This window comes from Scophthalmus maximus, chromosome 7 (assembly GCF_022379125.1).
Source record: "Scophthalmus maximus strain ysfricsl-2021 chromosome 7, ASM2237912v1, whole genome shotgun sequence".
NCBI lineage: Eukaryota > Metazoa > Chordata > Actinopteri > Pleuronectiformes > Scophthalmidae > Scophthalmus > Scophthalmus maximus.
In genome coordinates, this window is record NC_061521.1 from 11,124,219 (window position 1) to 11,152,200 (window position 27,982).

The 27,982-nt window shown below is 42.8% G+C and overlaps 1 protein-coding gene and 1 long non-coding RNA gene across 11 annotated transcripts; one reads left to right on the plus strand and one right to left on the minus strand.

Moving 5' to 3' along the window:
- Positions 1 to 13: 13 nt before the first annotated feature.
- LOC118315644 (CUGBP Elav-like family member 2) lies at positions 14 to 27,951 on the plus strand. 10 transcript variants are annotated; one of them, XM_035643091.2, is made up of 14 exons: positions 14 to 234; positions 10,914 to 11,104; positions 13,486 to 13,568; positions 15,162 to 15,210; positions 15,698 to 15,859; positions 16,772 to 16,851; positions 18,029 to 18,190; positions 19,307 to 19,370; positions 20,162 to 20,290; positions 21,075 to 21,203; positions 22,092 to 22,268; positions 22,415 to 22,558; positions 23,256 to 23,436; positions 24,380 to 27,951. In XM_035643091.2, exons 1-13 carry the CDS (start codon positions 122 to 124, stop codon positions 23,381 to 23,383), a joined length of 1,611 nt encoding a protein of 536 aa, XP_035498984.1. In that variant the 5' UTR covers positions 14 to 121; the 3' UTR covers positions 23,384 to 23,436; positions 24,380 to 27,951. The 10 variants fall into 10 exon arrangements, with proteins under 10 accessions (XP_035498984.1, XP_035498983.1, XP_035498982.1 ...); XM_035643089.2 differs by having other exon boundaries at positions 16 to 234; positions 22,412 to 22,558; XM_035643093.2 differs by having other exon boundaries at positions 17 to 234; positions 15,725 to 15,859.
- On the minus strand, positions 131 to 2,830 carry LOC118315651. Its single transcript, XR_004794897.1, has 3 exons — positions 2,693 to 2,830; positions 565 to 612; positions 131 to 452 (listed from the first exon to the last, which is right to left on the minus strand). It is a non-coding gene; the product is annotated as an uncharacterized LOC118315651 (long non-coding RNA).
- Positions 27,952 to 27,982: the final 31 nt, after the last annotated feature.

Here is a 27,982-nt window from a genome sequence, read left to right on the forward strand (position 1 = left end):
GCTGCACTAACGCCGAGGAGAAAGAGTGGGTGGGAGACAGAGAAAGAGAGAGAAACACATAGAGGAAAGAGGGAAAGAGAAGAAAGTGTCCTTTACACGGGTGGATTTTTCCAGAGCACCGATGTTGGAACACTCTTCTGAGCTGGCTCTGGTGCAGAGTTTGTATGCCAACAGCATGCGCTGTCCCCCCTCTGCGGCTGGGATCTCTGTCAGGAATGAGGACCTGCCTATGAGGTACGTTGGCCCCTCGTTGAAATCTGGGCTAGCTTTTGTGGAGCAGCCCGTATTTGGACTGCCTCTTTGTCTCGGCTGGATATTGTCATAGGATGTATTGTTTCCAGTTGAAACATTCTTCCTGCTGTGATGGGGACTGTGGGAATGTCTGAGGGGTAGTGTTCTCCTGGTGTCCCTATATTCCCTATATTCAGTACATATATATATGTACGTACCATCTTCAGGAGACACAAAAAATGAATTCAGTAAGTAATGCTTTAGCGCTAAAATCTTAAAATGGATTGGAATAGGAAAATAAACACCTTCGAATTTTTACATCTTTAGATTTACCTCGCTCTCCTATTCAAAGTTCCACAAGGGCTCCGCCATCTGCATCAACTGTAAATAAAGACAGACCAATGTGTCAGTGATGCAGGTGTTTCTATTTGCATATCAAAGGCCAGTGAAAAACTAAAACCAGCCCAGGCCTCACTGTACTTCCTCATTCCAAAAAAAAAAGAAAAAAAAGATAACAATTATCTTGAAAAGAACAAACATTAACAGCCATCGTGGAATTTGCATGCATTTAGGGGAATTGGTCATTGAAGGGGGCTGTTATCATGTTTGCTCAGGACATCTTGACACAATGTTGAGTTCCTTTAGAAACCATGATAAGATGATGTGTTCCCTCTCTCCATTTTCTCCATTTTTTAGTTGGTCGCCATTCTGCAAACGCTTTCAGCATAGGCAGAGCAAAGACAAAGCACGACTTCAAGATGATGCTCAAAAATTCACAGTGTGACCCATTTGGGTTTGACGCTGGCCTATTTTTTACCCTGCGCAGCTTGTCATGAAAGGGTACAAATTTATTTGCTGGATAATGAGGACTGACCCGCGGGACCCCGGTCCCACTGCACGAGGGGGAAACATTTGATGTAAACAACAAAAGCATGCTACGTGTGGAGGATTGTGATAGGATTACAGTAGTAATAATCTCAGATTTAAGAACAGGAGGCTAGTATTAGAAGGTGCCAGCGACGAGGCACCGGCCTCTGGAATAGACTCCAATAAGCATCTCTGAAGTCAAGACAAGGGGATGCGGACCAAATGGTAGAAATAAACTGTTGCAATGGCATTTTGTACCGCACAGAGAACTGCACTGTATAAACTGCACCTACCCATGAGGGAAACAGGGCGGCTCTTAATAAGAATCCTGCTTTTCTCCCTTAACAAATCTATTCAATAAGCTCCCCTGAGATCTAATTGAGTCAAAGGAAATATGTGGATGCTGCAGATGGGATGACATTGTTGTATTTTTCCTCCATCTTAATGAAACCGGATTCTCCAGAGAGGTTTAGACTCCCTTTTTATAGCATCCCCTCAAGCTTAATGGCAGTGCATGTTGCATTGTGGGCTCTTCTGCATGTATGGCAAAATAGGTCGCGTATCTCATTATGCATACAGACCTCTTTTAGGCACCATTTAATAGAGCGTAGTCTGCACTGATGCCAGGTTGCCTTGAAATTGCTATGGATACAAGGATTAAGTCGGATTTCACAAATGGGATGTTTCTTAACACCCGCCATGAATAATATTTTTGGATTGTGCAGCTGCTGGAGCAGTAATGAATGGTTTGATAATTAGGCGTGCCCCCCTCCGCTGCCACCCTGCCTCTCTGCTAATGCAAACAGTACTTGACAACGACCCCCCCCCCACACACACACACACCTTTCCCCCCCAAGTGTTTCGGCCTCGCCTGCAAGTCCAGCACAACAAAAGGAGACAGGCTCCCCCTTCCCCCGGGGGAACAACGGCCCGGCACAAAGGGGAACATGACCTATGACCCGAGGGGAAAGACAGCAAGAAAAACTGCATTCTGACCATCTCCCTTTGGACTGCGAGAGATTTATGGACCTCAGTCCAAAAAATCACCGCAAGAAAATTGATTGAAACACAAAAAGGCCAGGAGCCTGGTTTAGATTGCTGGGCAAATATGGAAACAGGAGCGGCACTGTTAATCTTAGCGGCCGATAATGACCTGGCGGCTTCTATATTTAAACACCATAAATGTCTCTGTCTAATCAGGATCATTAGATCCCTGACTCATCCACACACTGTAACCCCCCCTTCACAAGAAGGCTTGGATTGGGCTGATTCTTCTAATTGCGCATTTTATTTTTCTGAAATTGCTGTGGGTCACCGCCGGGCAGATAGAACACCATCATATCGACTGTTAACGGAGTCCGGTCCATGTGCTGGTCCCTGTAGAGAGAGGTATGGCAGCAGAGAGGCAGCGTGGTCTCAGACTTGTGTCGAGGAGGCCACGCCTCTGGTTTGCTGCAGCTCGCTGTGCACTGTGACAGTCTGTGTTGCCTGAATGCATTTCAGTCGGCGACGAGAGTGAAATCAGGAGGAAGGAAGGAAAGAAAAAAAGAAGAAGAAGAAGAAAAAAAAAAGGCGGATACCCGTGCACACATACAGAGAGACGCGCACACCCCTCCGGCTCTCTCCCTCTCATGCAGCTCTGAGGAAGACGCCCCCTCCCTGCACCTGCTCCGCTTCGTCTCCTCGCCGTCTCGCCGGAGTTGAGCCGCCCGAGAGCGAGCGGACGTCGCCTCTCATTGTTAGACCGACGGCGTTGCGAGCATGACTTCGGCGTACAACCTCGACTTCAACCCTCTGGCGGAAAGTCGCTTAATGACTTCGAGCGACTCGATGTAAGTAATCCAACTGTCGACGTGGTGCCGTGTTCTCGTCGACCACCCAACGAATGCGAGTGGGTTTTTTTTTGTATTAGCAGAGCAAGCGAAAGAAGAGGAAAACACAACCCACACGCGCGCGAGCGTGCGCGCGCTCAGCTCGGGGCGAGTTGGGAGTTAGCTCGACGCTAGCTCGGCTGTCGAGCCGGGATGCTAACGCTGCTAATGACACGGCAGGGCGCACCTGGAGTTGGAAGTAGCTCGTTCGACTCGGCGGAGAACACCGCCGACCGCAGCGGGAGTCGACTCGGTAAACGTTACGCCGCTCGCCGGCTTCGACCGAGCACACAACACGCCGCGGCTAACGCGTATCAGCCGGGGTGACTTGGGTGGGGGGGGGGGGGGGGGACGGGACACGCAGTTTGGCTTCGGCGCTACTATCGTCAAGTGACATGTGCTTCCGGAGATCGCACGTTTCGGTATCGGCTCTGAAAAGCAGCGTCGGTTAGCTCCCAGATATCGGCGGTCGGTTCACTCGTACACGACTCCGCCGCCTCGTCCACTTGTACACGAGCGGACAAGTTTAACGTCGGCGCGTGCTCGTCGAACGGTAGGTCGGGTGGGTTTTCCACGGGGGGTGCACTGGGTGGTGTGACCGTGTCGAAGTTGACTCGGAGTGCCCCGATAACACGCAGTGTTGCCGAGCTAATGGTTGTTTCGTCGCTTTCTTGGCGAAAGCCACGCGTTAGGGGGACATTGTTCGCAGGCAGCACACGGGCTGCCCCCGCGCTAGCCGCCGAGCTAGCTCCCCGTCGCTAGCTGCGGCGCTCGGCCGCGGGCGCGGGCGCCCCTCCATGTTGAATGGAGAGTGCTTACTTAACGGCTGCGAGCACGTGGTTTCCTACATTATTGAGCCATTAATGTGAATCTTGTGACAGCGCATGTAAACAAGAGAGAGAGAGAGGAGCCCGAGCTCAGAGGTCCACATTTATAGCCCCGTGTCCTCTCGACGTAACGTCGCCTAATCCTGTTTGGCAATCACATTTCAAATTTTTTTTTTTTACAAGACTGTGAGCTTTAAATGTTTGCACTTTCAGGAGGCCAGACTTTATCTGGCAACAAAATGGACCCTGTCTTTTGATTTCGTGGTCTGACTTTCTTGGTCTTTTCTTGTGAGAGTGATCTTTAAACTGTTTGAATGGGGACGGTTCTTGTATGAGACTGGTGTTGTTGGTCTGAATCACTGTCCTTTAAATGTATTTTCTTTTTTATATTTACCCTTTATATTCTACTGCTTTGATCAGGGCCAACAAACTATTATCATACAATGATTTATCTGTCAGTAATATTTTGTTTGTTTGTTTGTTAGGTCTATGAAACATTTAAAAAAAAAAGGAGGAACATTTCCCTCCTAACGTAAATGTATGGTTTTATTTGTTGACAATCCAAAACCCTTATTCACAGCAAAACCTCACCATTAGATGTTGGTTCAAGCAGTTTTGCTTGAAAAGTGACTTTGCTGAAGCAGATAATTAACAACTATTTTTGCAATCTTTGCATGGAAAGTCCCAAATATTCCTGAGTCCCAACTTCTCCATTAGGACATTTGTTGCTTTTCTTTTTATTAAGCGACAGTAAATTCTATGTCACCGTGGCTTTTGGGAAATTTTGAGGGGCATATTCATTATTTTCTATTATTTTTCTATCTATATGTTCTTGGGACCAGATGATTAATCAATCGACTGAGAATATAACCGACAAATTAACGAATATTGTTTACAAGTAATAGATGAAGGTTCTTCTTGGTATTATAACACTACATTGAGGTAATGCATAATTGAAATATGCATTACCTCATATGCAATATGCTCAATTTTGAAGGGCGCCTTTTGAAGAATGTCTCGTCCGATATTTGGCGACGTTGAGCTAGTGATTAGATCTTGCCCCATATGTATTTGATTGATTTATCCCTCTGATTGTTGACAGTGTAAGTGTCTATCGGGGCTTAATCGTGATCCTTTGGCAGCCAACGCAGCCATAGTGCTATGTCAGAAGGCTAAGCGTCACGGTGATCCCCTTTGTTGTGGCCGGGGAGCTGTTGATCTGTGTGAAGTGTGGGATCTTGGCACGGGGTCCAGGGGCTGCTCAGACCAGCTGTTCTGCTCTCTTCCTTTGCTGTGAGCGTGGTGGCGGGAGAGTGCCATGCAACCAGATGTTGACGGCCAAGAGTAAGAGGGCTCTGATCGAGCCCGTCACCTGTTTCTCTGCCCCTGCTGCTAGATTGGCGCAGCAATAATTACTAGACTGACCGTCCTAGCTTCAACATGCACATAGCCTTGGGAGCCACCTAATCGTGGCCCCTATCTGCAGTGTGTTCGAAGGTTGAGCAAATTCTTCTGCAAACTTTGCAAACAGAAGATATTCTAGTACAGGGTTACATAAGACCAGATGAACCCACTATGCCCATAAAATTGTTAGTACTGCATGACTCTGTTTAGTTATTAACCAAGGTCTAGTCACCAGAGGTATGCTGAAGCAGCAAAATAATCAGATTTTATGATTCTGAAATTGAATATTAGTAGCATAATGTTTCCAAGATAAACTGAAGCAGCATGGAACCAATAACCACCAATTCAAACTGCAGCCTGATCAGAATGAATCCATGTACAGTTTAATGACTTATGTGAAGGTGCTTCTATAGGAATAAGTTTCCCTCCAGTTTCTCAGATGTAAGTATTTGCTTCATTTCTTTGTCGGAAAGTAAACTAAATATTTTCTGGTTTTGCTTTTACCATCCTGCAAAAAAAGCCCCTTGAATTCATCACCTTGAGCTGTGGGGAATTATAAAGGGCAATTTTCTTACATTTTTGAAAAAATAAGATTAATCAATAATTTAATTATTAGTTGCAGGCCTGGAAAAAAAATGTAATATCTATGGCGTGTACACTTATTCCTTGCTAACTGTCCACATCTGAAGATTTATATGTAGAGTTTACACTCAGATTCTGGATGGATATTTAATTCAAATTTCAGCTAAATCTCAGTGAATCTTATTCATTGCTCACTTTATTGTAACCTGCTGAATGTCTTTATAGGAAGTAGAGAATGAGGGTTGGGTTTTTGGACACAACCATAGAGAAACTTATGGTATTTGTAGACCAACTGAAATCAAAAAATAACAAAAAAATATCTTTTGACCATCACAGGTTAGGATAATGGACGACCGAACAAGTTTTGTTATGCATACTCTGCTAAAGTGATAGCGTGTAATTGCTGCTTTTAGTGGACTGTGTGTCTCTTCACCTGAAGATTTTGATTCATTCTCCGTCTGACGCTGACAAAAGTGTGAGTAGTTTATTTCATTGCCTTACTCACTGTTCATAGTCTGACTTCATCTGATGTGGGCCGTGGGCATAAGCCTGACTATTCAGGCTGTAATCCCCCCCCCTTCCGCTTTGCTGATATTGTTGTCAAAAGCGCCTTCTCTATGGGAAACCATGAGAGCAACTCCCGAGCTGGTAACCTCCATGCTAAAAAATATTGTATGGAGTTGGGTGGTAATAAGGTAACATGGTATCCCCAATGTGTTTGTTTCGTTAGTCAGGAAATAATACCCAACGCAACAAACAAATTTTTCATTTGCAAGTTATTATGCAGTTTAAAGTTATGACAAACTGTATATTTTGTCAATATTACTAATTACACCTATTTTATTCCAACTGCATGGAAATGTGATTACCATGTCCCAATCGTGATCGAGTGATCAGACCCGTGGTAAAAGCTAGGTTGGGTAAATTAGCTCACAGTGAATATTATCCCTGAGATTTGATCCGTTTAAAGAAACACAAATCATCCATAGCGTGCCCCCCCCCCCCCCCCCCCCCCCCCCCCCTTGCAGTATGATAATGGGTGCAGTCAGACCTATCTCCATAGCGCTGCCACTGTGGAGATGCGAGACTGTTCGTTCACACAAGCTTTACTTTTGCAACGTCATCCATAATCACCAGGGACACTTGTGTGATTATGGGGCTAATGGGGCGGGCCTTGTCATCAGATGCTGGCCGCCTGTTAACATGCAGCCCATACAGAGGCTGATTGAACACATCTGTCTTCATCAGGGAAAATTCAAGAATGAAATCAAGACATACTGAGCCGAATTGGAGTTAATACCAGGAGGAAAACATCTTGTAATAATCAGAACCACAGTGTACTGATTAATGCCAACAACTTGATATGGAAATCGAGTAACATAGTCTATCTTTTTCTGTCCTCAACCAACATCCATTCTTGGTCGTCATTTCTTTTTCAAAACCCTGGCCATGAGTCTCAGTGATTCGTGCTCGAGGGTCCAACAGCAAACGTATTGTAAATCCTGCCACTGTTTTCTGTGGCCAGTTTTCAAGTTACAACTTCAGGCCGGTCATGAGGTTATGTTTATTCCAAGCGGGTGAAACCTTATTCAAAAGTTGAAAGAGAAACCCATTATGTTCTGCTTGACAGATGTCAAAGATATTACCAAGGCATTAGAGGCATTCGGTGTCTTGATGAATCAGCTTATAAGGCCACTGGTTTCCTGAAAGAAGAAACATCTCATTATTTTTTTTTGAGGGCACTATCGAACAGCTGTTTCATTTGACAGATTTTTCTTCCCAGAGGCATTACAAGTCCGTTTGATCTTTGACTTAAAAAAAAAAATATATATATATATATATATCCCGAACAAAGCATGACAGCAGTTTACTGCTGGTTGCCAGAACAGGTCAAAGCAAAGAAACAAGTTGTAGTCTCTTGACAGGGATTTTTTTATTAAAGCAAGTGACCACAAACAGTTCGGGGAAACAACAAAATCGTGTGACACGTTGCTGGTGTTACCCCTTGAGGTTTAAGGATGAGCATCATTCAAGCATAGAATGCTGAGCTTTCAGAATCCATGTACATTAGCAGGAAAATTGTCTGACTTTCTATTATGGGCACAGCAAAGATGTCGCTGGCATACTAGCACGGTCAGAGATCACCAAAAGACACATGGTCCAGATAAATCACCTGTTTTTTTATGGGTGGCGCAGCAGTAAGCATGCAACTGTCGTGGCTCCGAGTGACTCGTCAGCTGCTGCTGGGTGTCTTGGAGCGTGATGAGCTGCCACATCGCCAGGCTGCTTGTGGAAGCTCTGAAAAAGACTTCATCAGTACCATCTGTGTAGGGAGCAGAGCAGGGCTATATTGACAGAATTATTTGAAGAATTTTGGAGTCGGTACCTTTTATTGGTAATGCGCCACCATGAATGTGTCTAAGGTGAATGAAAGTTCATCTCTGTCACTTAAGTCCTTGAAGAAAATATACTTGTAAAAGCATTGACAGCAACGTGTCTTCATGAAACAAGTTCTTTGTTTCTATGAACTCACTTGATGCCTCTGCTTTTTAAATGCAACTCTTTTGATAACTGTTTTGCAGCAATTAAAACTGTCGTTTTTGTGGGGGTGGAATTGGCAGTCCAAAGAAAGTATTATTGCATTTGTCTTTAATTGAAGAGACAACACACAGCTGCAGGGGGCTTTAATGAATGTAAAGGGGAGTTTATTTTGAGCCTTCGCGTCTTTGACTGCTGTGACACAAATCCAATTTTTCAAGTGAGATTTGCGTTTTTACGGCGAGAGCTCACCAAAGGGCCCTCGGCAAAATGGCGGCGGAGTGTCACTTGCAAAACTGCATAAATGGTTTCACTCATTACTGTGGCCTTAGCAGGCGTAGTCGTCTGTGTTCCACAGCATCTCTCTGACTTGGCCCATTGTGCTGTAGAGGAACGGTGAATAGTGTTCTCCAGCATGGGGGAACAATATGTGATTGTTCCCCCTGCTGTGGTGAAGAAGCTGTAGGTTACTCTCTGTACCATCGCCAGAGCGCCCGAAGAGAAGATGTACCGCAAAATCGCTGTCTGCTAATCAACGATTCTTGGAGGTTTAGAGCTTTGCGGTTCTGTTTTGTGTAGCTTTCGAAGCTTGTGGCAGGAGGGGGGCACTCACCTCTTTTTGGTGGAGAGGCTCTTTTTTCAGTTTGTTATTATTTGAATGTATTGACAGCCTCCGGGAGAAAAAGCTGTTCACACTGATTGCAGTTGGATTTAAAAAAAAAGAAAAGAACTGAAGTGTGATTTGTAAGCATGTCACTTAGGTCGCTCAAGGAGTTTGGTGTTTCTGCAGAGCGGTTGGGCTCAATTTGTAAGAGATGGATGGCTCGCGTCCAAAGGTCTGTGTCAAATTGTTTCTAAATAAGTGTATCTTAAGTGCATCTTTGTCCATCTCACTGGCCTATGTGTGTAATCCTTACTTTTTGTCTAACTATGGTCCTCTCGTTCCTCTGTAGTACCACAGTGTGTATTGAGTGATGCTTTCTGCTTAATGTTATTCGCCTGCCCCAATACCTATCGATGGCTGTTGATGTGGCCTCATTTGTGTTTCCAGCGCCTCAACAACTGTCAGGAAACGCTTATACGCTTGATTTTCTCTTGAGTGAGACAAAGGTGCTATGGTCGTAGGTGAAATGGTATTGATTCTCTGTCCCTAAGGCTTGATTCAAAGGAAAATGGCACGATTTAGTATTTCAAACAGCTTCATCATTGCTCTACTACCCGCAATCCCCCTTACTGTTGCTCGATGTAATGTTGACTATGCAATTCAATGTTTTACACCATCCATTATTGTGAACAATTTTTTTTTAGAATCTACTTACGCCTAGACGTTAAATAGCGACAGTTCTAAGGGTTTAGTGCTCTTGTCAACCTTTTGAAAGTGTGAATATTAAGCCTTTTGGGATTTTCCCTTTCCTTTAGTGTCATGTAGCTTTTTGTGCATGTAGAACTTATTAAGACCTGAGTTTGCTAAAAAAAGTGATTCATTCTCTCCCTCACCATATACTGCTGCTGACGTGCCTTAAATGCCTTGTTTGCATTCCTGGCTTTCCCATAAAGCGTAAATGACACCATGTTACATTCTCGCCTTCCAGCTACGGCGGCTAGTTCAGCTTTGGTACGGCAGAAACAATGCCATTGTTACCGTGGCTACATCAGTGATAACAGCTGATCAGGAAGGCTCTGGGTAAGGAGCAGGAGCAGATTGGGCTTTTAGGGAGGTGGCCCAAGAGATGAAACGGAGTATTTCAGATAGATCATTAAAAGAAATGGCTTTCAAACCACTTTCCCAAACACTGTTTTGTGAGAGAAATGGATCGCAACTCTTTGTGACAACGACTAGGAGCGGCACATTGCTATTTATCATTCTGGCAGAAACCACAGTTTATTAAAATGGACTGGTGATTAAGAAAGTAAATTGGCTAACATATATTTTTATTTATTTTCTATGAGAATTGACATGATAATTGTAACGACCAATCCATGAATTTCACAAGTAACTTGTAAGCTAAAAAAAATGAGAAGACTGAACAAGTAGAACTGGTTTTGTGTTTTGTTGTAACCTCTTAATCAAATGAACTGGTGTTTTAAGTCTGACAAATCTACATAATTATGTTACTTAACATTTCAATTTTCAGATCTTCTGTAACCATTATTATTACTATTATTTTGACCGCTCACATCTAAAAAAGGCCTGGAACAGAAGTGTCCAAGGTTACCAGTGTTAAAGGGTGCATTAGATTTTAACATTAGCTTGACGGAAGGTGATGAAACCTATGAGTAAAATGACTCCATGCAGCTGTTGTCTATAAGTTGTCAAAAACCCTAACCAATTCCTGCACTTTGATTTCAGATTATTATCTGTCAACTAACTGATACTTATATTTAAGAATATTATTAGGCGTGGCCCCAGAATGTGTCCACACCTTTTCTCATTTGAAAGGCTGTCTTTCACATGGTTTGACACTTCACTGCTCTAGTTAAGGGTTGTTTTGATTCTTAAAGACCTCTGACTGAACCTAATTTAATTCATTTTGTGTAGATGCTTGTATATTAGTAACATATTTTTGATTTATTTTTTACTTGTTTCTCTTAGCAACGGCAGCAAGATGAACGGGTCGCTGGAGCATTTGGACCAGCCAGACCCAGACTCCATCAAGATGTTTGTGGGACAGATTCCACGCTCCTGGTCAGAAACGGAACTTAAGGAACTTTTTGAGCCTTTTGGAGCTGTGCACCAGATCAACATCCTCCGTGATCGCACCCAGAATCCCCCTCAAAGCAAAGGTACCGTCAGAGGTTGTTCATTACCATGAACTTGGAAATGTTATACCAAATCCACTATACATTAGTTTATTAATCGGCTAACTGTACAATAAATTGTTGGTCACAGCAGAAATAAATTGGGAAAACTAAATATTGGTTTGTTACCTGCCAAAGTGGCTAGAAGTACAGTAAAACTTGGCAGTACTTAACAGCCAGTTGCCTGGCTTTTAGAGGGGCAAGCACGATACACAAAGCCCTGTTATTGCCACATCGACTACCATCACATTTCAGCACAGTCCCCTGAGGCAGTGCACAGCATTGCTTGTCTGCACACGCAAGGCAGCTATATTTGTGCCTACAGCTGAGATGATTCGATGGTCCTATGTTTCAGGGTTAAATAAGTAACACCTTTTTTCATAACCCTGCATTAAAGAAATATTCTTTTTCGTTTAACTTTACAATGCTGGTCTAAGAGCATTGTACGAAGGAAGTGTTACTCAACTTCAATTTTCCATTAAGACATCCATCGATGGGCTCACCTTTAGAGACAGTGCCTGTGTTGAACAATTCAGTTAAGGTTGCAATTAGAGGAGACTGAAGTGGAAGCCTGCTGTCTGCAGAGAGCCGCAAAGTGCCACTGGAAGTGCTCAGTCTCCCGTAACTAACTGCAGGTGAATAAAGTAAACCTTTTCCCTGATACAACTGCCATGGGTTTACGACATCACCCAAATTTCAATTCCCATGATGGTTGGATGACTCACTGTGGCTAAAAGCATTAATCCACTCTCTGGTTTAATGTGGACTTGGCTGGACTGTGCAAAAACGAACATGTAGCTACTGATTCTGATTTAGTTCCTCCAGCTCCTCACTTCACTGAGTCATGGCCCAACAACAACACATCCTGTGTATATATATATTTTCCCACACCTGTCACCAGGACAGCACTTAAATCCACAAGATCAGCCATTTTCTTTTTACCAAAAGTGTACATGTGCCGAACATTACCAAAAATCCCAAGTGTTTTCAAAGGTATACCACAAAATCTCCAGGGTGCTTAATATGCGTGGCTTACATAAATATATAGCGAACACTGTGCAGTTCATTGGGAGGCTAAGGAGTTCAAAGGCTCCCTCTTTTTAAGCAGAGCCCTCCCCTGTTCTATGCGTGTCAGCTGCGATGCCCTATTGACATGTTAATGAAATGTTAATGTATTCTAATAGATAATCTGGCCTGATCACAGTGGTCTTTGGCTTTCTCCGCCTGTGTGAGGTGAATTCTTTGCAGCGGCACCCTAACACCCATCACTTTTACTCCCGCCCACCTTTCCCAGTTGTTATACTCCCAACTAGGAGAATCGGGGACCATTTACTCAAAGCAGAACAACACCAATGCTGTCAAGCTTATGTTTATTTTCATGGCAGAAAATGCACCCTTCACCAGCTATATGTCATCAATCTTGTTTTGTTGGATTCGTTTTTTGAAATTGCTGTAATCCCACTTCCGTTTTGGTTGTTCACTTTGTGACGGATTTATTGAGGAGCCATCAGATTTGTGGCTTTTTTGTAGGTCACGTCTACTGCAGGTCATGAAAAAAAATCATCAGATAACTTTCACGCCTCTCTGGATGGTTTATTTAGCTCCAGTAAATCGGAGGCAGGGCTAAGCAGCAGCGGGAGAGATACTCAGCTGGTTGTGAGAGAGAGAAGAGAGCAGCTCGATGCATATTAGAGTTCAGCCCTCCCCGCGGCCTGGGAGCTCCAGTAACAGCATAATACACACTATGTAGGTCAAAGACGCTGCAGTGCTCCACTTCCCCAGCCCAGTGAAACTGACAGGCTGGAACGCCACTGGCAGTCTACTGGGACGGAAGGATGAGAGGCTTTTTTTCCCTCCCCCGCCCTTCTTTTTTTCATCCCCCTCCCCCACCACCTCTCTCCCTCTCTTATTCCTCTTCCTTGCTCTCTGTTCTGCTCCCTCTTGTTTCTTTGTGCTGTTTTTTGATGGATTCTTATTTAATGCAGTGCCACTCTCTGGGATGTTGGTCCTGTGCCCTGACTTGCCCAAGGTGTGTTGACCTGCGGACTGTACATCAGTACGTCCAGGCGACTATCTCACCCTGTCGTCATCTCTATGACCAAGTGACAGAAAGCCTGCAACAATCTCATTACTCTAGTGTCCTCGCTGCAAGCTCCTACATGAGCTGTGTGCACTATCTATTTGTGTTAAAAATATCCGGCCACGTTTCCAACGTGATATGTGGAGAGCACACTTCCATCCATTTAGCTTCTTTCCTGCTCTGCAGTAGTTGTCGTATTACATTTACTGCCTGTATGAGTTCTCTTAATTCTGTTTGTCTTCTTCCCCTCGCCTATTGTTTGAATTTGTTTTTTCTCTCTCTACAGGATGCTGTTTTGTAACTTTTTATACAAGAAAAGCTGCACTGGAGGCCCAGAATGCACTGCACAACATAAAGACCTTAAGTGGGGTGAGTAAGCACAGTATGGGCTGCTTTTAGCTGCTTGAGCCCCTCTACGTCCCCGGTGCAGGCTGTGGGCTGTGTGCTGGCCGATAACGAGCTCTCGGCTCACTGAACGCCTGTCTGGCCTGTGAAAAATCTCAGCTCCCACTATGCACAAACACCGCACACACAGGTATCAGGTAAAGTGTGCTTGACCAGGCAGTAGGTTATTCACTGAGGCACATGACCCAATCGCCACAAAGTGCAACAAATTTTTAATGCTCGTCTTCATGAATCGTTGATGCACATGTAGATTTTATTACCCAAAGTTAGAGGTGTAAAAGTAGGTGAATGGCAAGCCTTTTTTTTTTCCCCAAATGGAGCCTGGTGAGAGTGAGTGTGCTCTCTTAATTCCTCACCTGATTTATCTAGCAAGATTAAGCCCGGTCAACCTGAATAAGTGCAGTTGCTTGTTAAAGCTCCACAAATCTGCCCTGCGTACAAACCCTTTTAAATGACTTTCCTTGCAATCAGTTAAATCTATACCAAACAACTCGTGGTGTCGATTTAATCAATAGTCCACTCTATAGGAAAAGGAGCTACTGTCAATGAGGTTACAGGTAAATAATGAACCAGTTTGACAAATATTGAACCAGGTTGATAAATGTGTGTAGCAGGCCAATGCACAGGCCTGGTGCTCTTCACTGAAGGACTATTAATCAGTCAGACATTTCAAATAAAATGTGGTCTAACAGCTCAGCTCTCAAATCCCAATTCCTGTTCATACTGTTTCTGGCATCGACTGTCGCTGACTGAGTTTGGTTTGCATGACAGTAGGGAAAAGCTTGTTTCCCTGTTCCTGTTTTCTCTCCCTTCTGTGCCTGGCTATTCTTCGTCAGTGACGCTAGCCAGTACCCATACTGAGCGGACCATCTGTCTGCTTCTCTTTAGTGCTTGTCAAAAACAAACCCACCACTTTGCATACGTAAAAACTGCTCAGGCATCTCGCAGCTAGATTTATTTCTTATTTCACATCACGTGGCAGGTAAATGTGCTCAAAATATATTCACTTGAAGTTATGAAAATGGCCTTGGACATTCAATGTCTTGAAATGACAGATCTTTTAAACAGTTGTTCTGCATCCATTTTCTCACATAATGAACAACGCCTGGGAAATGGCGACATGCTCAGAGGTGTTAGTTTGACTCTAAATCGTATGTTTTTGATATGATTTGTGTAAGGGGTTAAGAAAAAGTATTACATCAAATTCTGAAAAAACGCGCTGTAAATTTGAAACGAAATACTTCCTTTTCAACCATCTCTGTGTTCTAAAGATGAGGGATGTTGACAGAAACAATCGATGAGATCAATCACAAGTCTGCACTACAGCGAGATGTGAAATTAGAGGCAGGAGAATCTGATCCCTGCCATCAACTTGCAGTGGTGAGGGATGATGATGGTTTCAGATTGAAAGAACAAAACAAGAAGCATATAGAAATGCTTGACGTGGGGGGATAAGGTATGATACTGTAGTGTTGAAAGATAACGAGGCAGAGCCCCTTTATAGTTCATAACAGTAACAGGTGTGGAGTGAACCATTTCTCTCCTTTTTCCCCCCAGATGCATCATCCTATCCAGATGAAACCCGCAGACAGTGAGAAAACAAGTGGTAAGTGGAATCATCTGAAATGCACTGCGATATCAGCCAAATGATTCTTACTGTTCAGGAAAAAATTAGCCAAGGAAATTGAGGTTTGAGTTTTTTAAGAGGCAGGGGCTAGATCGTGTCAATTTAATGCCAAAACGAAGGCCTGCAAAGGACTTAGCTCAGGAAATGTGCAGCAATACACAATTTCTATATAGTGTCAGGGGTTAGGAGGATTAAAAGCTTTAAAACGCACCGTGGGTAAAAGAGTAGACCAGGTGAAGAGAATCAGGAGCACAAATGGGTGATGTAGTCATCTGTCCAGTGAAGTAGACAGAGGACAACAAAGCTGCAAGTTGCAAAGATTTGTACAAGAGGCTGGCACCTTAAGTGAGAGGCTGAAAATATGGCAGCATGACAAGGAGAGAGCTCCAACATGAAAAAAGAGAGGTGTAAGATTTCACAGTTGATGTAACTGCCGCTCCACAATTGTTGGGCTTTAACCGAGTAGCTGTTCTTTTTTGTCATCCCTCTGCAGCGGTCGAGGACAGAAAACTCTTCATCGGTATGGTTTCAAAGAAATACGGCGAGAACGAGATCAGGATGATGTTCTCGTCTTTCGGACAAATCGAAGAGTGCCGAATCCTCCGGGGACCAGATGGTCAAAGTAGAGGTAGGTGGTAGGCACTGTGTTCTTGGCTTCGCAGCCGCCACCTCCAGTGTAGCCAAGTACATATTCTCATCGAGTATTTATACAGGCCCCTCCCTGCTTCTTCATTTCAACCCCCTCCACCCCCAAATCAAGTGCTATTCACCTCCATTGTCAACCATTGCATCCCCATAGTCTTTCCTCCCGTCACTGTGACAGTCAGCCTCCACATCTCACAGTGAAGGGCCGCCGCACTCGCTGTCCGGCACAATGGTCCGTCGCCTAGGCAACCGCTGGCTGCTGGTGTTCGTGGGCTCAGCTGGCAGGCGGCTCGACTCGGCTCAGCTCCTCCTTTACCGCCTCCTTCATCACACTCCACAGAGGCTGGCATTAGCCTGTCGTTGCATCTCCTACATAACTCTCTGCCGCAGAAGGAGAGCAGAGATGGGGCTCTCGTGTCGATGTATTAATGATAAAACCTCATAGCAGAGACAGTGAGCCATGAATTGCTGCTCTTTTTTCTCCCTGGTACATACAGTAGAGCAACAATTTTAAAATGGAATATATGACCCCGTTTGCATATCTCACATATTTCCTCAAATCATATCTTTTTCAATGTGTATATGTGTTAATTTTATGCGCATATAGTCTCGTTTACCGTTTCATCATGACACCACATAGCCGAGCCTCTCTGGGTGGCAATTTAATCTGTCAATCACTGTGCTCATGTGACACGTGTTACCGTTCTCCTTGTTGTGTTCTTTCTCTGTGTGCTAACCAGTGAGGGTGGTTCTGTGTGCTTGGGAGTTGCCATTCTCTGTACTGTAATGTGTTTTTTTGGGGTTCATAACGAGTTGTCCAAACCTTTTGTCTTGTTTTGTTTCTTCTTGTCCCTCCCTCCCTCCTCCCCCCTCTCCTATTGTTCCCCCCCTACAGGCTGTGCGTTTGTCACATTTGCTACCAGGGCAATGGCACAGAATGCAATCAAAACCATGCATCACTCTCAGACTATGGAGGTACTGTACCCCTTAGCACCTATTTCTCACCCCCCCACCCCCTTACACACTGCTGCCCCCTTTTGTTGGAAAGATGAAGAACCTATCCAAGCAGATGGTGTCCATTCATCACAGAGCACAAGTCATTTCAACATGATTGATTATAGAATTACATTGTCATCTGAAAAATAATTGAATAAAACCTGAAGTATTTCTTCGCACATAGTATTTACAGGACACTGCAGGATATGACTAGATTCTGTTATTTCGAATTTTGGGCTTGGACTAAATGGATCATGTCTATCGATAGTGATAATATTTGAGAGCCTTGCCACCAGACTCTACCATGATCAGTCTATATTTTGGGGCCACAGGGAAAACGGCCCACCCCATCAAATTTAGGTTAACTAAGAATGACTTTAGACTGGAGCAGCCACCCCATTAGATTTCTTCAAAAACTGGGTCCACGTCCTCGTGTAGCCAGTGGAGTCTTTGGAAGTGGAGCAGCAGTAATTTGACTGCTAGCAGGTCAGAGGCTCCCCAGTGAAGCATCAGACCAAGTCTAATTAGGAGCCCAACCAAAAACATAACAGTCCTCCTATCATATTAAACACAGGCCCCAGTGGTGGTACTGCCTGTCCCCCCCCCCATTCCATAACCTCCCCAATTTTCAGCTGCCATGGGAGGTGCCGCTGGTGCAGAAGCCATTTTCCCTGTCCAGCCTGGTCCCTGTCTGGCTCTAAACTATCAAAATACTTTTGCACCGCATGCCTCGTGTCCATACGTCTGTCCGTACAGTATGTGACTGTCTGTTTGCGAGACTGTGTACTGTTATGCATTCTTCCTGTAAATGTCCGCTGACATATCTTTGTGTAAATGTGTATATATTTTTTTAAATGTTGTCTCCATATGTTGTCTGCTCGTCTGTGGACTCCAGATTAAGAAAAAAGTGCTAAAAAGATTAACTGTCTGCAGCAATGTCCTGTGCCCCCTTTTTGGAATGTGGCCTGGCTCAGCTATGCATGGCAGTTGTCCTCTGTGTGTTAGCTTTGATATGGAAACTGTCTCGAGGCATAGATGAAACCCCCCTTTAAAAATTCCTCCTAATGACTGCTCCCTTGCTTTGGTTAATAAACTGTGGATTCTTCTGCTTGTTTCTGAACCGGTCTAACATCTGTTAATGTTTTCACTGCTTCAGGGCTGTTCCTCACCTTTGGTGGCGAAGTTTGCTGACACACAGAGAGATAAGGAGCAGCGACGCCTGCAGCAGCAGCTTGTACAGCAGATTCAGCAGCTCAACAATGCCTCCACCTGGGGAAACCTGGCTGGTCTGGGGACCCTTACACCGCAGTACCTGGCTGTAAGTGTTACTCACATGCAACCCTGCTGAGCTGCACTATTACTTGTCTTCTCATATGGCAAATGTCTTTTTTTTCTTAGTTTAGCCACATGCTGTCTTTTCATTGGACACACTATAGAAGGAAATACGTTGTCTGTAAAGTTTGTAATATATTTGTGATAAGTGAGATATAGTTTGTGGTTTTATATTGGTATATTATGAGGTGTTTGGATCCATGAATGAAGTTAATGCATCAGGGTTTCCGCTTTGTTCGTTTTGGAGCGGCCTGCCCCCGCTGCTGTAGAAAATCCTAGAGGAAACACTGATGAATGGATTAACAGACCACCATTTTGAACAAAATAAATAAATAATAACAACAAAGTTTGACAAAGGCAGGATTCTTCTCAGTGATGAGTTGTGTTCATTATGATGCTGGAGCCATTTGGTCTGTAACTTGGAAAGTCTTAATGCATCAAACCCTTTGATTGCAATTTCAGGCATAATGCACAAACAATGTGGCGGAGCAAAATGCAAATAAAAGAACAAGATATAAGATCATTTGTAGTTCCACACAGGTTTAAGACCTGAACTGTGAATCGATTTAATTGACTCCGTTTGTGTTCTGCCTCGAGAACATTGGCATGTGATCCGCATGTGCTCATAATCTTGTGACTCAAACATGTTCATAACATTAACAGCTGAGCTGTTTGTGTTTTGTAGTCTATGGTTTCTGGCAGGAAGCCAAGGAGATACCGAGCTTATTACACTTCAACAGTGACGAATATGACATTTGTCATTTTGTGATATTTTCTTAATCCAAAATGTCCAAATATGAAAGTTATGAACAAATCTTGCCCTCAGTTGATGTCAGACCTTAAAGGGATTAGCACCTAGAAATTCAGTTTCTCAATAATCAGATGAACAAACAGAACTTATCATTACATTAGAAGGCATCAGAAGAGAATTAAAATCAGCATAATTTTGTCTTTTTCCTGCTAAAATTTAGAGTACACCACAATGGCAACAGAGCAGTCAGTGTTCTGAAATTCAGTGTGAACCAGTTAAACTGGAGAGCAAGACCAAATTGTGCATTCCTCGTTTGATTATTGATTCCTGTCTTTCCTTCTTTATCAACAGTTGCTCCAGCAGGCCACGTCTACCAGTAACCAAGGCAGTTTCAATAGTATCCAGAGACTAGGAGGTGAGTTCAGTCCTTCATATGTCAAGACTGTTGTTCTTAATCTATCCTCTATATATATATATGAACAAACTGACAATTTTCATGTCACCAACCTTGTGACTCATTGCTCTACGCCCCCACATGGTTTTAAGAACCTTAAATCGCATTACTCTGTCAGATCAGTGGCACATTAATAATCAGTGCTGCTACTCAAGGCCTGTGCGGCCTCCTGTTAAAGACAGACACCCAGCACATGATCACGAATTGGTCAAATTCAAAATCATCACATCTGTGAAGAATAATGTTCACTGTTTAAAGCACACACCATGTTGCTATATAACTAACAAACTAAGCAGTGTGTGTTTTAATATGTTGAAGTAGTATGTCTTAATAATAAAACTAAAACTGTAGTTTACTGAATGGGATTAATTGTATAACTACTGTACCAAGTTTACATGTGTGAACCCAACCCTGCCAAATACCTGCAAACATGTCTTTATTTATTCAAAATAGTTTCGGTTACAAGAAAACCATAACAATAAAATTGCTTTGTACTTTTCTTTTAAGATATATAGACAAATTGTAAAAACAAAACTTAGAATTGAAATGATTAGAAAGGCCCATGGTGTTGCAACAGTTGCGATTTTTTGAAGTGCTGAAAAAATATTATGCCAAAGAAAAGTGTAACATGTTGAAGTTGGCCAAGGAGAAGCTCTCCAAGTCTTTTGGAAAGCCGTGTGTCTGCGACATGAGCGTACTGTAAATTTGGAAGTGTGTGATAATCACCTCTGTCTGTTTGTCCTGTCTCTCAGCTGGTGTGAATCCCCTACAACTGCAGAACTTGGCCACACTAGCTGCGGCTGCAGCTCAGAGCACCGGCAGCCCGAATTCCGCCAATGCCCTGTCTAACAGTGGAGCTCTGGGAGCTCTGGGCAGTCCAGGTGATTACTCACTAACATGAGCTGAATTTGTAGTGCGTGCGTGCGTGCGTGCGTGCGTGTGTGTGCGTGTGTGCGTGCGTGTGTGCGTGTGTGTGTGTGTGCTGTATATAGTACTAATACATTTTATCTATAGAGCCCTTTTCATTGCTAAAAGCAATCTCAAAGTGCTAAATTGAATGCATATATAGTATTATGTGCCCAGGAGTCCAACTCTGTGGCAGTGCTGATGATCATTTGTTATTTTAGTTGCGTTAGATCACTTGTTAATGTGTTTTCTTGCTGAGCTTTTGACCTTGTTTGGTCTTTATTGTAAACTAACCTTTGTCTGTGCTCCTGGTTTATCCCCCAATATAACATTTAAATCTAAATAAAAATCGTTCAGCCGCTGAGATGTAGATGTCCAAAAGTCTGTGCTCCTGCTGCTGTAATGGTACCTACCAACTGTTCTACAAGCCTCCCTCATCCGCAAAGGTCATCAGCCATTCCTCATTGATTTTATGGGAGTTAATCACCCTCCTAAAAAGCTTTATGAGAGACCCCATTTCCTTTATAATCTGGAGCCCGTGTATATACGTTGGCTCCATCTGTCTGAGATAAGCATATTGCTGCCGCCATAACAACCTCTCCTCGTTAAGAGAGACTTTTTAATTGCTGTATCATCCTCTCATAACATAACAATTTGTGGCAAAGATGCCTGACATTTTAAAGTGTTATGACGTGTTTTGAACATGAGCCTCTCACACTTGTGGTAACCCATATTACCTTTGTAATTGTCTCTCGGCAGCTGGTTCAGCGTTGGGCTCCAGTGCCAGTGCCGCCATGAACACCTTGGCATCTCTGGGCACCCTGCAGGGTCTCACTGGGACCTCTATGGGCCTCAACAACCTTAACGCTCTAACCAGCAGCGTCGGTGGTGAGAATCTTCTTTGTACTAACCAGACATTAGCTACAAAATGTCACTTATGCACCATTGCTAACTTAAAAGCAGCATCAACTGATTCTTGTCTCTGCTGGATGTATAAGTATGCAGTTGCCAAAGGCATATTCAGATAGATGATAGTGCTGCTTGTAGAAACGAAAGCCTCCTCAGTCAACGCAAGGTTGTCTGGCAAAAAAACCCTCAATCTAGCTGTGTTTGTCACAGTGTCATTTGGTAGATGGTGGTAGGCCAAAAACATGCAAGAGGGTCTTCTTGGTAAAAACCTGTTATGGGAATGCGACAGTATCAACTCAGAATATTCGCCAGGTGTAAAATCTTCTCCAATTGTATTTTAAACAACTGTTGAACAATCACACACGTGGGTCTATACCTCAAACAAACTGGGTTGTATTTCACAAGCTGTTTTTAGACATGAACTCTGGTGGTTAATGACCCTGCAGAATCCGCGAGAACGCCAGTTGTCTGTTCCTCTACCAACACAAACGTTAAACCAGCAGGTGTTTGTTTATAGGTAGTGCAGTTTGTGCTACAAAGGCAGAAAAGGCTTTGGGTTTAGGTGAGATCCTGTGTTTAAGTTGTCAAATCTACACCACAAATCTTTTTCTTTTAGAATGAATGGCAACGACGAAAGATAACATGACATAACATTTACATGTCAATTATTCTCTGTCAACATGAATTGATCCAGACTGGAAGGACTCAGCACACCTAAACAATACGTCATAATCCAGAAAGTCTTTCTGCCCCCTAGTGGGCAACTCATGCAGCTCTTAAGCACATGGAACAGACATTTCACAACTTGCACCAAATAGTTTTGAGTTTTGCATGTAAACAGTTCATCAGTTTGATTGTGTTTAACAGGTATGGGGGCCATGAATGGAGGCCTGGGCGCTTCCATGGGCAATGGGTCGGCAGCCAGCTCCATGGACGCTCTGACCCAGGCCTACTCAGGGATGCAGCAGTACACTGCCTCCGCCCTGCCCTCCCTCTACAGCCAGTCTCTCCTGCAGCAGAGCATTGCTGGCGGCCAGAAGGAAGGTGAGCAGTTCCTCAGCACGAATAAACACACTCAGATTTTCTCTAAAAAATATTAATAGTTAATGTTAATGCTTTGACAATACTACCCTGGGTGTGCACATATGTAATCTAACTTGGGTATCTGGTTTTCTTACCAAATGGAGTAGGGCCAGAGGGTGCCAACCTGTTCATCTACCACCTGCCCCAGGAGTTTGGGGACCAGGATCTCCTGCAGATGTTCATGCCTTTTGGAAACGTGGTCTCTGCCAAAGTCTTCATTGACAAACAGACCAATCTGAGCAAGTGCTTTGGTAAGTGTGTTGGTGCCTTGGCCTCTGAACGGAGTAACTCATACACTCCCTTTGCCTGCCCTGGTGCATCATGTGCAGAATATTAGGTTATCATGGTGCCACCATTAATTTCTGGATTTTTACTGGTCACCCTTCTTAATAATGCAGAGGCGGTATTGATAAAGTGCAGGCAATAGTTGCGTAACTGTTATTCTTTGCAGCATTTCTTAGTATCCGATAAAACTGCACTGTTAATGTGTCTCACAGCATTTAGGTCTCCCATCCCAGACGTATAAAAGCAATATGCTTTCCCCCACAAAATGTTAACTGGTTTAAAATCACATTTACAGATGAATATGCAAATGATCTTTATTTGAAAATTAACTTCACTCTGTTCGATGCCCTCTGGCAAAGATGCACAAAAACATCAATCACAGAGTTGATGAGGTATTGCCATTTGACGGAAGGGCCAATAGAGTGTTGCGACTAGGGGCCCCAAATTTCGACGGCTCTCCTGGGACTCTAGAACATTTTCCTGTCTGATCACCACAAACAGATGTCTGTTGTGATCCAGAATTCATAAAACAACTGTTGTATACATAACATTTATTAAAAAACTAAGTTTAGCTTTTTGTTTTAATGGGACATTTTCAAGCTAAAACAATGTTTAGGGGAGCTTTATGTGTACGTAACACGTCTTTAACCTTTCTGTCATCAGGGTTCGTCAGCTATGACAATCCTGTGTCTGCGCAGGCTGCCATCCAGGCAATGAATGGTTTCCAGATTGGAATGAAGAGGCTGAAGGTTCAGCTGAAGCGTTCCAAGAATGACAGCAAGCCCTACTGATCCTCGCCCCGGGGCCTTCCCCACTCCCCAGCTCTAATGCTAGCACTGCTAGGGTAAGTTCATCCTCCAGCCAAGGTCACCACAGCAGAGACTCAGTGGGGCGGGGGGAAAGGAGCCCACCACAGGAGGGGGAGACTTACCCTATTATTTAAAAAATAGAGAATATGGTTGCAATGATCGTTCCACATTTTCCTGTATTTCATTCCTGCAGTTTTCTCATGTAATTTGAGTCTGATTAAATATTTTAATGTGTATGATTATTTATGACTATCACTGGAGTCAGTGTTCGCTGGAGGTATTTTGTGTCACTGTATTTAGTGGAGAGCATCAGATGTGTTTCCATGCCATTTCATTGCCTTCAGGTCAAGTTAGACAGGTTGACTAAGGATCAGGTGTTGTGTTGAAGGGCTGCAGCCAAGGGCCACGTGGCGTTAACCCCCGAGCCCAGAGCTTCAACCTGTTTGGCGTTTTGCATATAGTCTGTCTCGTTCGTCTGCGTCATTCCTAGCGTGAAAATCATTTCCACTCCGTTCTTCAACCTCTGTGCCCCATCTATCGCTCACTCTTTCGTTCCCCTCTCTGTCGTATCATTATCTAAGCCATGTTGAGCTAGGCTACCTCTCTATCTCTCTATTAACAACTTCTTCAGTCATTCCATCCATCCTCCAAGTCTCCCACAAAGGGACTGGCTCTAGATGGATCTCTTTGGGTGCCAAGTATAGAGTTTGTGCATGTTGGAGTCTCTGCCATGTGTCCTGGTGGTGTCTCTTCCTTAAATCTGTGTATTGTTTTTGTGTTGGTAGGGGTGGGGGGGGGGGGTTGTTTACCGCACTGTCCGTTACTGTATGTGGTGATTGGCATTGTTTTTGTTGGTTTTGTGCCTCATGGCTAAACGATTCTTGTGCCGTGCCTCTAACTTTCTCTTCTCCCCTCTTTGTCTCCTCTCTCTCTGTCTCCTTTCGTGTTTTTGTCCCCCCACCCCCCCTTTTTTTTTAGAACAAATCTCCATGCCTGTTTGCTCATCATTAGCCTAGCATGTCTTCATGATGTTGAAAGCCAAGCCAAAATCCTGGCCTCATCATCCCACCATTGTCTGTGATGTCTCTCTAAGCTCGCCTGACCAATACCTGGCCACCCACTGACCCTTGACCTTAGCTCAACCTGATTTTTCTGCATGTATATTTTTTTGTTGGTTTTTTTCTGTATAGAAATGTGACAGGTGGGAGATAGGTCAAGCAAATCAATGTGAAAACGTACCTACGTTGAATTCATTTAAGAGACCTATTTTGTTTTTGCGAATGTTTTAAAAAAAAAAAAAAAAAAAAAAAAAAAAAACCTGTGGGATTTCTTATTTTAATTTAGCTTTTTTTGTTGGGTTTTGTTGCTTTCTTTCGACCTCTCTCAGTAAACTTCACTTGAAAGTTGAATACAGGGATTGGCACAAAGCTGTGCTATTTGGTGCCATTAGCAATATGTTGGCCTCTAAAGAAAAGAAAAAAAAACATGCTTCAGACAACTGTCCAACAGTCTGAGCAGAAAAACCCCTCTCAGTGCTCCGTATAATGTACTCTACAGTTTGCGGGCAGTGTGAAGATTTACACCAAGGCTATTTCAAAATATGTTCTTTTCATTTACAAAAATATCCAGTGTATTTACTTTTATTTTTTTTTTGAACTATTGATGGCACAATAACAGGTACATTTGCTCTGTTTAGAGAAATGACTACCTACATGAGTCAACTTTTTTAGAACTGATTCACAAATAGACAATCTGTGGTTTAAATGCACACTTAGATTACCTATATTTTATACCATTGAATCTATAGAAGTTTAACTAACAGAACCCAGGCAAAACGTTGGGTTTTTTGTAGATTATGTTGTATTGTCATCTGTGTCGGGGGGTCTTCTGTGTATTACATTTTTAAAGAGGACTAAAAATCAGTTGTAAAATCAGCGTGGCCATTTAAGGGTCATTTCTAGTAGATGAAAAACACTTTAAGTCAAAGATTACTCTACATTAATTGTAATTTCAACTTCTAGGGAAAAATTACTTTTGTTTTTGAAGTGGTCACATTTGAGTATGTAGGCAAATTAAGTTTTTCCTCCTGCGTTTAAGAAAAATTAAAAGAAAAAAATTGAGTTCAATTTCCACGGTACGTCTTGTTGAATTTCTGTGAACTTCGCATTAATGATTTAATAATGGATGTTTCACTTTGGTTTAGTTTGGATGCCTCACGTTGAAAAATGATTTACAATGTCTGCTTATCTTACAGATGCCAGACGATGTTTGTTTTATTTTGTTAAAGTGCCCATGTGTCAAACTCAGTATTTTTGATTTCACACAATTCTTTCCTGTAATATTATCTGGTTTTTTTAACACACACACACTCAATCACTGCGACACAACACTTTCTGTCATTGCAAATGTGGGAGCCCCTGAAGGAAGAGATCACTCGGACACAACACACGACCTGTGGGTCTCTGCACATTTTAGTTTAGACACGCGCACACATACACTTGCTTTTTGTTTTTTGCTGAATGTTCTTTTATGTTACTTCCAGTATCATGTTTCAGTATGCACAGCACATTAATACCACTAAATGGACCACAATATTGTTGGTTTACAAAAACATTCCATTTTTTTCAGCACAAAGTTTACAATTATTTTTACTGGGGTGGTATTTTGTCTGTTGTACTACAACCCTGGTAAAATAACAACCACTTCACCCCCTAAGGGAAGGGTTCCCTAAAACTGCGTACCTGATGGCGCTGAAGAGTTGTCAACTCAGGGGTTTCTTTTGTGTGTGAAAGTAGACACACAGGATTACGACACAAATGCACAATTGTCACGTTTTACTTTTTCAGTTTGGATTATTATTCTTTTTTCTCAAAATACATAAATGTTCCAAAAAAAGTAATAGAAAGGTACCAAATTTGAAACAGTGCTTGAGGAAAGTGTAGTTTTGTAAGGAAACGCTAAGCACAATTGTGGGAACTAATCACTTTTGCAGAATGTTGTGATTACTATCCCAAAAATTTCAAGGTACCACTGATTTCACTTTTTAATATGGGCATGTGCTTTTTACAGTGTTTTTTCTATCCAAATGCAATACAATATTCAAAGTGCCATATATACGTCTAGAAACTGCCTACACATCCTTATTAGGCCTTGGTTTAGAGATTGCTGCAGTTCGCCTTTTTGTCTATTTATGCCAGTGTCATTAAAGCTCTTTTGACCTGTTCTATTTCCCCTTTGCCCCCACCCACTATGTGTTGAGTTACTGGTAAATGTGTATTGTGATGTACTGAATTTGAACAGTTGGTTTAAAAAAAAACCGTGTAGATATACAATAAACTTCCCTATACATTTAAAGGTTGAGTGTGAACACATATTGTACCACTTTGCGATATGCAGGCAGTTGGTGACCGGATGTGTTTAGGAATGAAAGACGACGACTTGGGAGCCATGTTAAGATTAAAATCGTGTGTGAAACACTCAAATTATTGCAGGTCTTTTGCGATAAGCAGTGTATGTAGTGTAAGTGTAAGTATTCCTGTGAATGAAGAAAAAAAAAAAGAAAAGAAAAAAAAAGCACAATGTACAGTCCACTGCGGTCCCGACAAGAACTTGACTCACTTCAGGGGCTTCCATCACAAATCCTGTTTAAGCTCTAACAATCACCTTTTCTTCTGTTTTCATATTCTGAAGTGCTTCTTTTTTTTGACAGTGTGTGGTAGCTTTGCATCTCTATAGATATTGTCCAGATCCAAAAGAAGAGAGAAAAAAAATCTTTGTTATTTTCTTGTCTGATTATCAGTAGGACTTTGTTCATGTTTCACCAATAATTTAATAGATGTTTTTGCTTGATGAAAGCCAAAGTGGGTGCATCCTGATGTGATCTGTATCATACATACAGTAGTTTTTTTTTCTCTTCAGTCAATATAAATTTTTTTGAAACTGGGTGGGATTTGAAAAAAGAAAAGAAAAAAGACCTACACAGGCTTTCCAATTTCTACAACTGGTTGTTCATATGTATTTTGTACCAGTGAAGCTTTTTATATTGGAAATTAAAGAAGAAAAAAAAATCTATATTGGGAAAAAAATTGTCTGGCCTCTCAATGTGGCCTCTCCTTGACCAGGTCTCGAGGTCGGCCTCTTGGTGGTGTCAAGCAATTTTTTTTGGTTTGTTTTTTTGTCTCTAAAAGATGCCTGATTTTGGTTTTACTTGGATCTCTACACGTTGCTCACTTCGTTTATCGGTTTCGGTGGTGGGGGTGGGGGTGGGGGGGGATCCAATAAATCGTGGTAAGTTTCATGTAAGTATTTGTGCTGTCCACTTAGTTAATTGGTCACCAGGATTTTTGACAACTTGTGTGGATAATTGTCTTAGTTGGAGAGTTAACTATCTGTTTAGTTTGAGCCTTGCTTTTTACCTGTGTAGAGTTTTCTGTTTTTTCCCCCCCATAGCGGAGTGTGTAGCCGAAAGACTGTGTTCTTTTTTGGTCAATGTTTGTTCACGTGTGGTGTGTTTCTTTGCCTCTGTCTCCAAATTAAACCATTTCCCCTAATATGGACTGTGTCTTTGTGCGTTGTGCTTGT

Bases quoted from the DNA above. Each gene is read 5' to 3' on its own strand.
- LOC118315644 (XM_035643090.2), top strand. From the start codon at position 122: ATGTTGGAACACTCTTCTGAGCTGGCTCTGGTGCAGAGTTTGTATGCC. The intron at 18,191-19,306 runs GTAAGTGTTACT...CTTTATCAACAG, and splicing joins TTACACCGCAGTACCTGGCT to TTGCTCCAGCAGGCCACGTC. The intron at 22,559-23,255 runs GTAAGTGTGTTG...TTCTGTCATCAG, and splicing joins CAATCTGAGCAAGTGCTTTG to GGTTCGTCAGCTATGACAAT.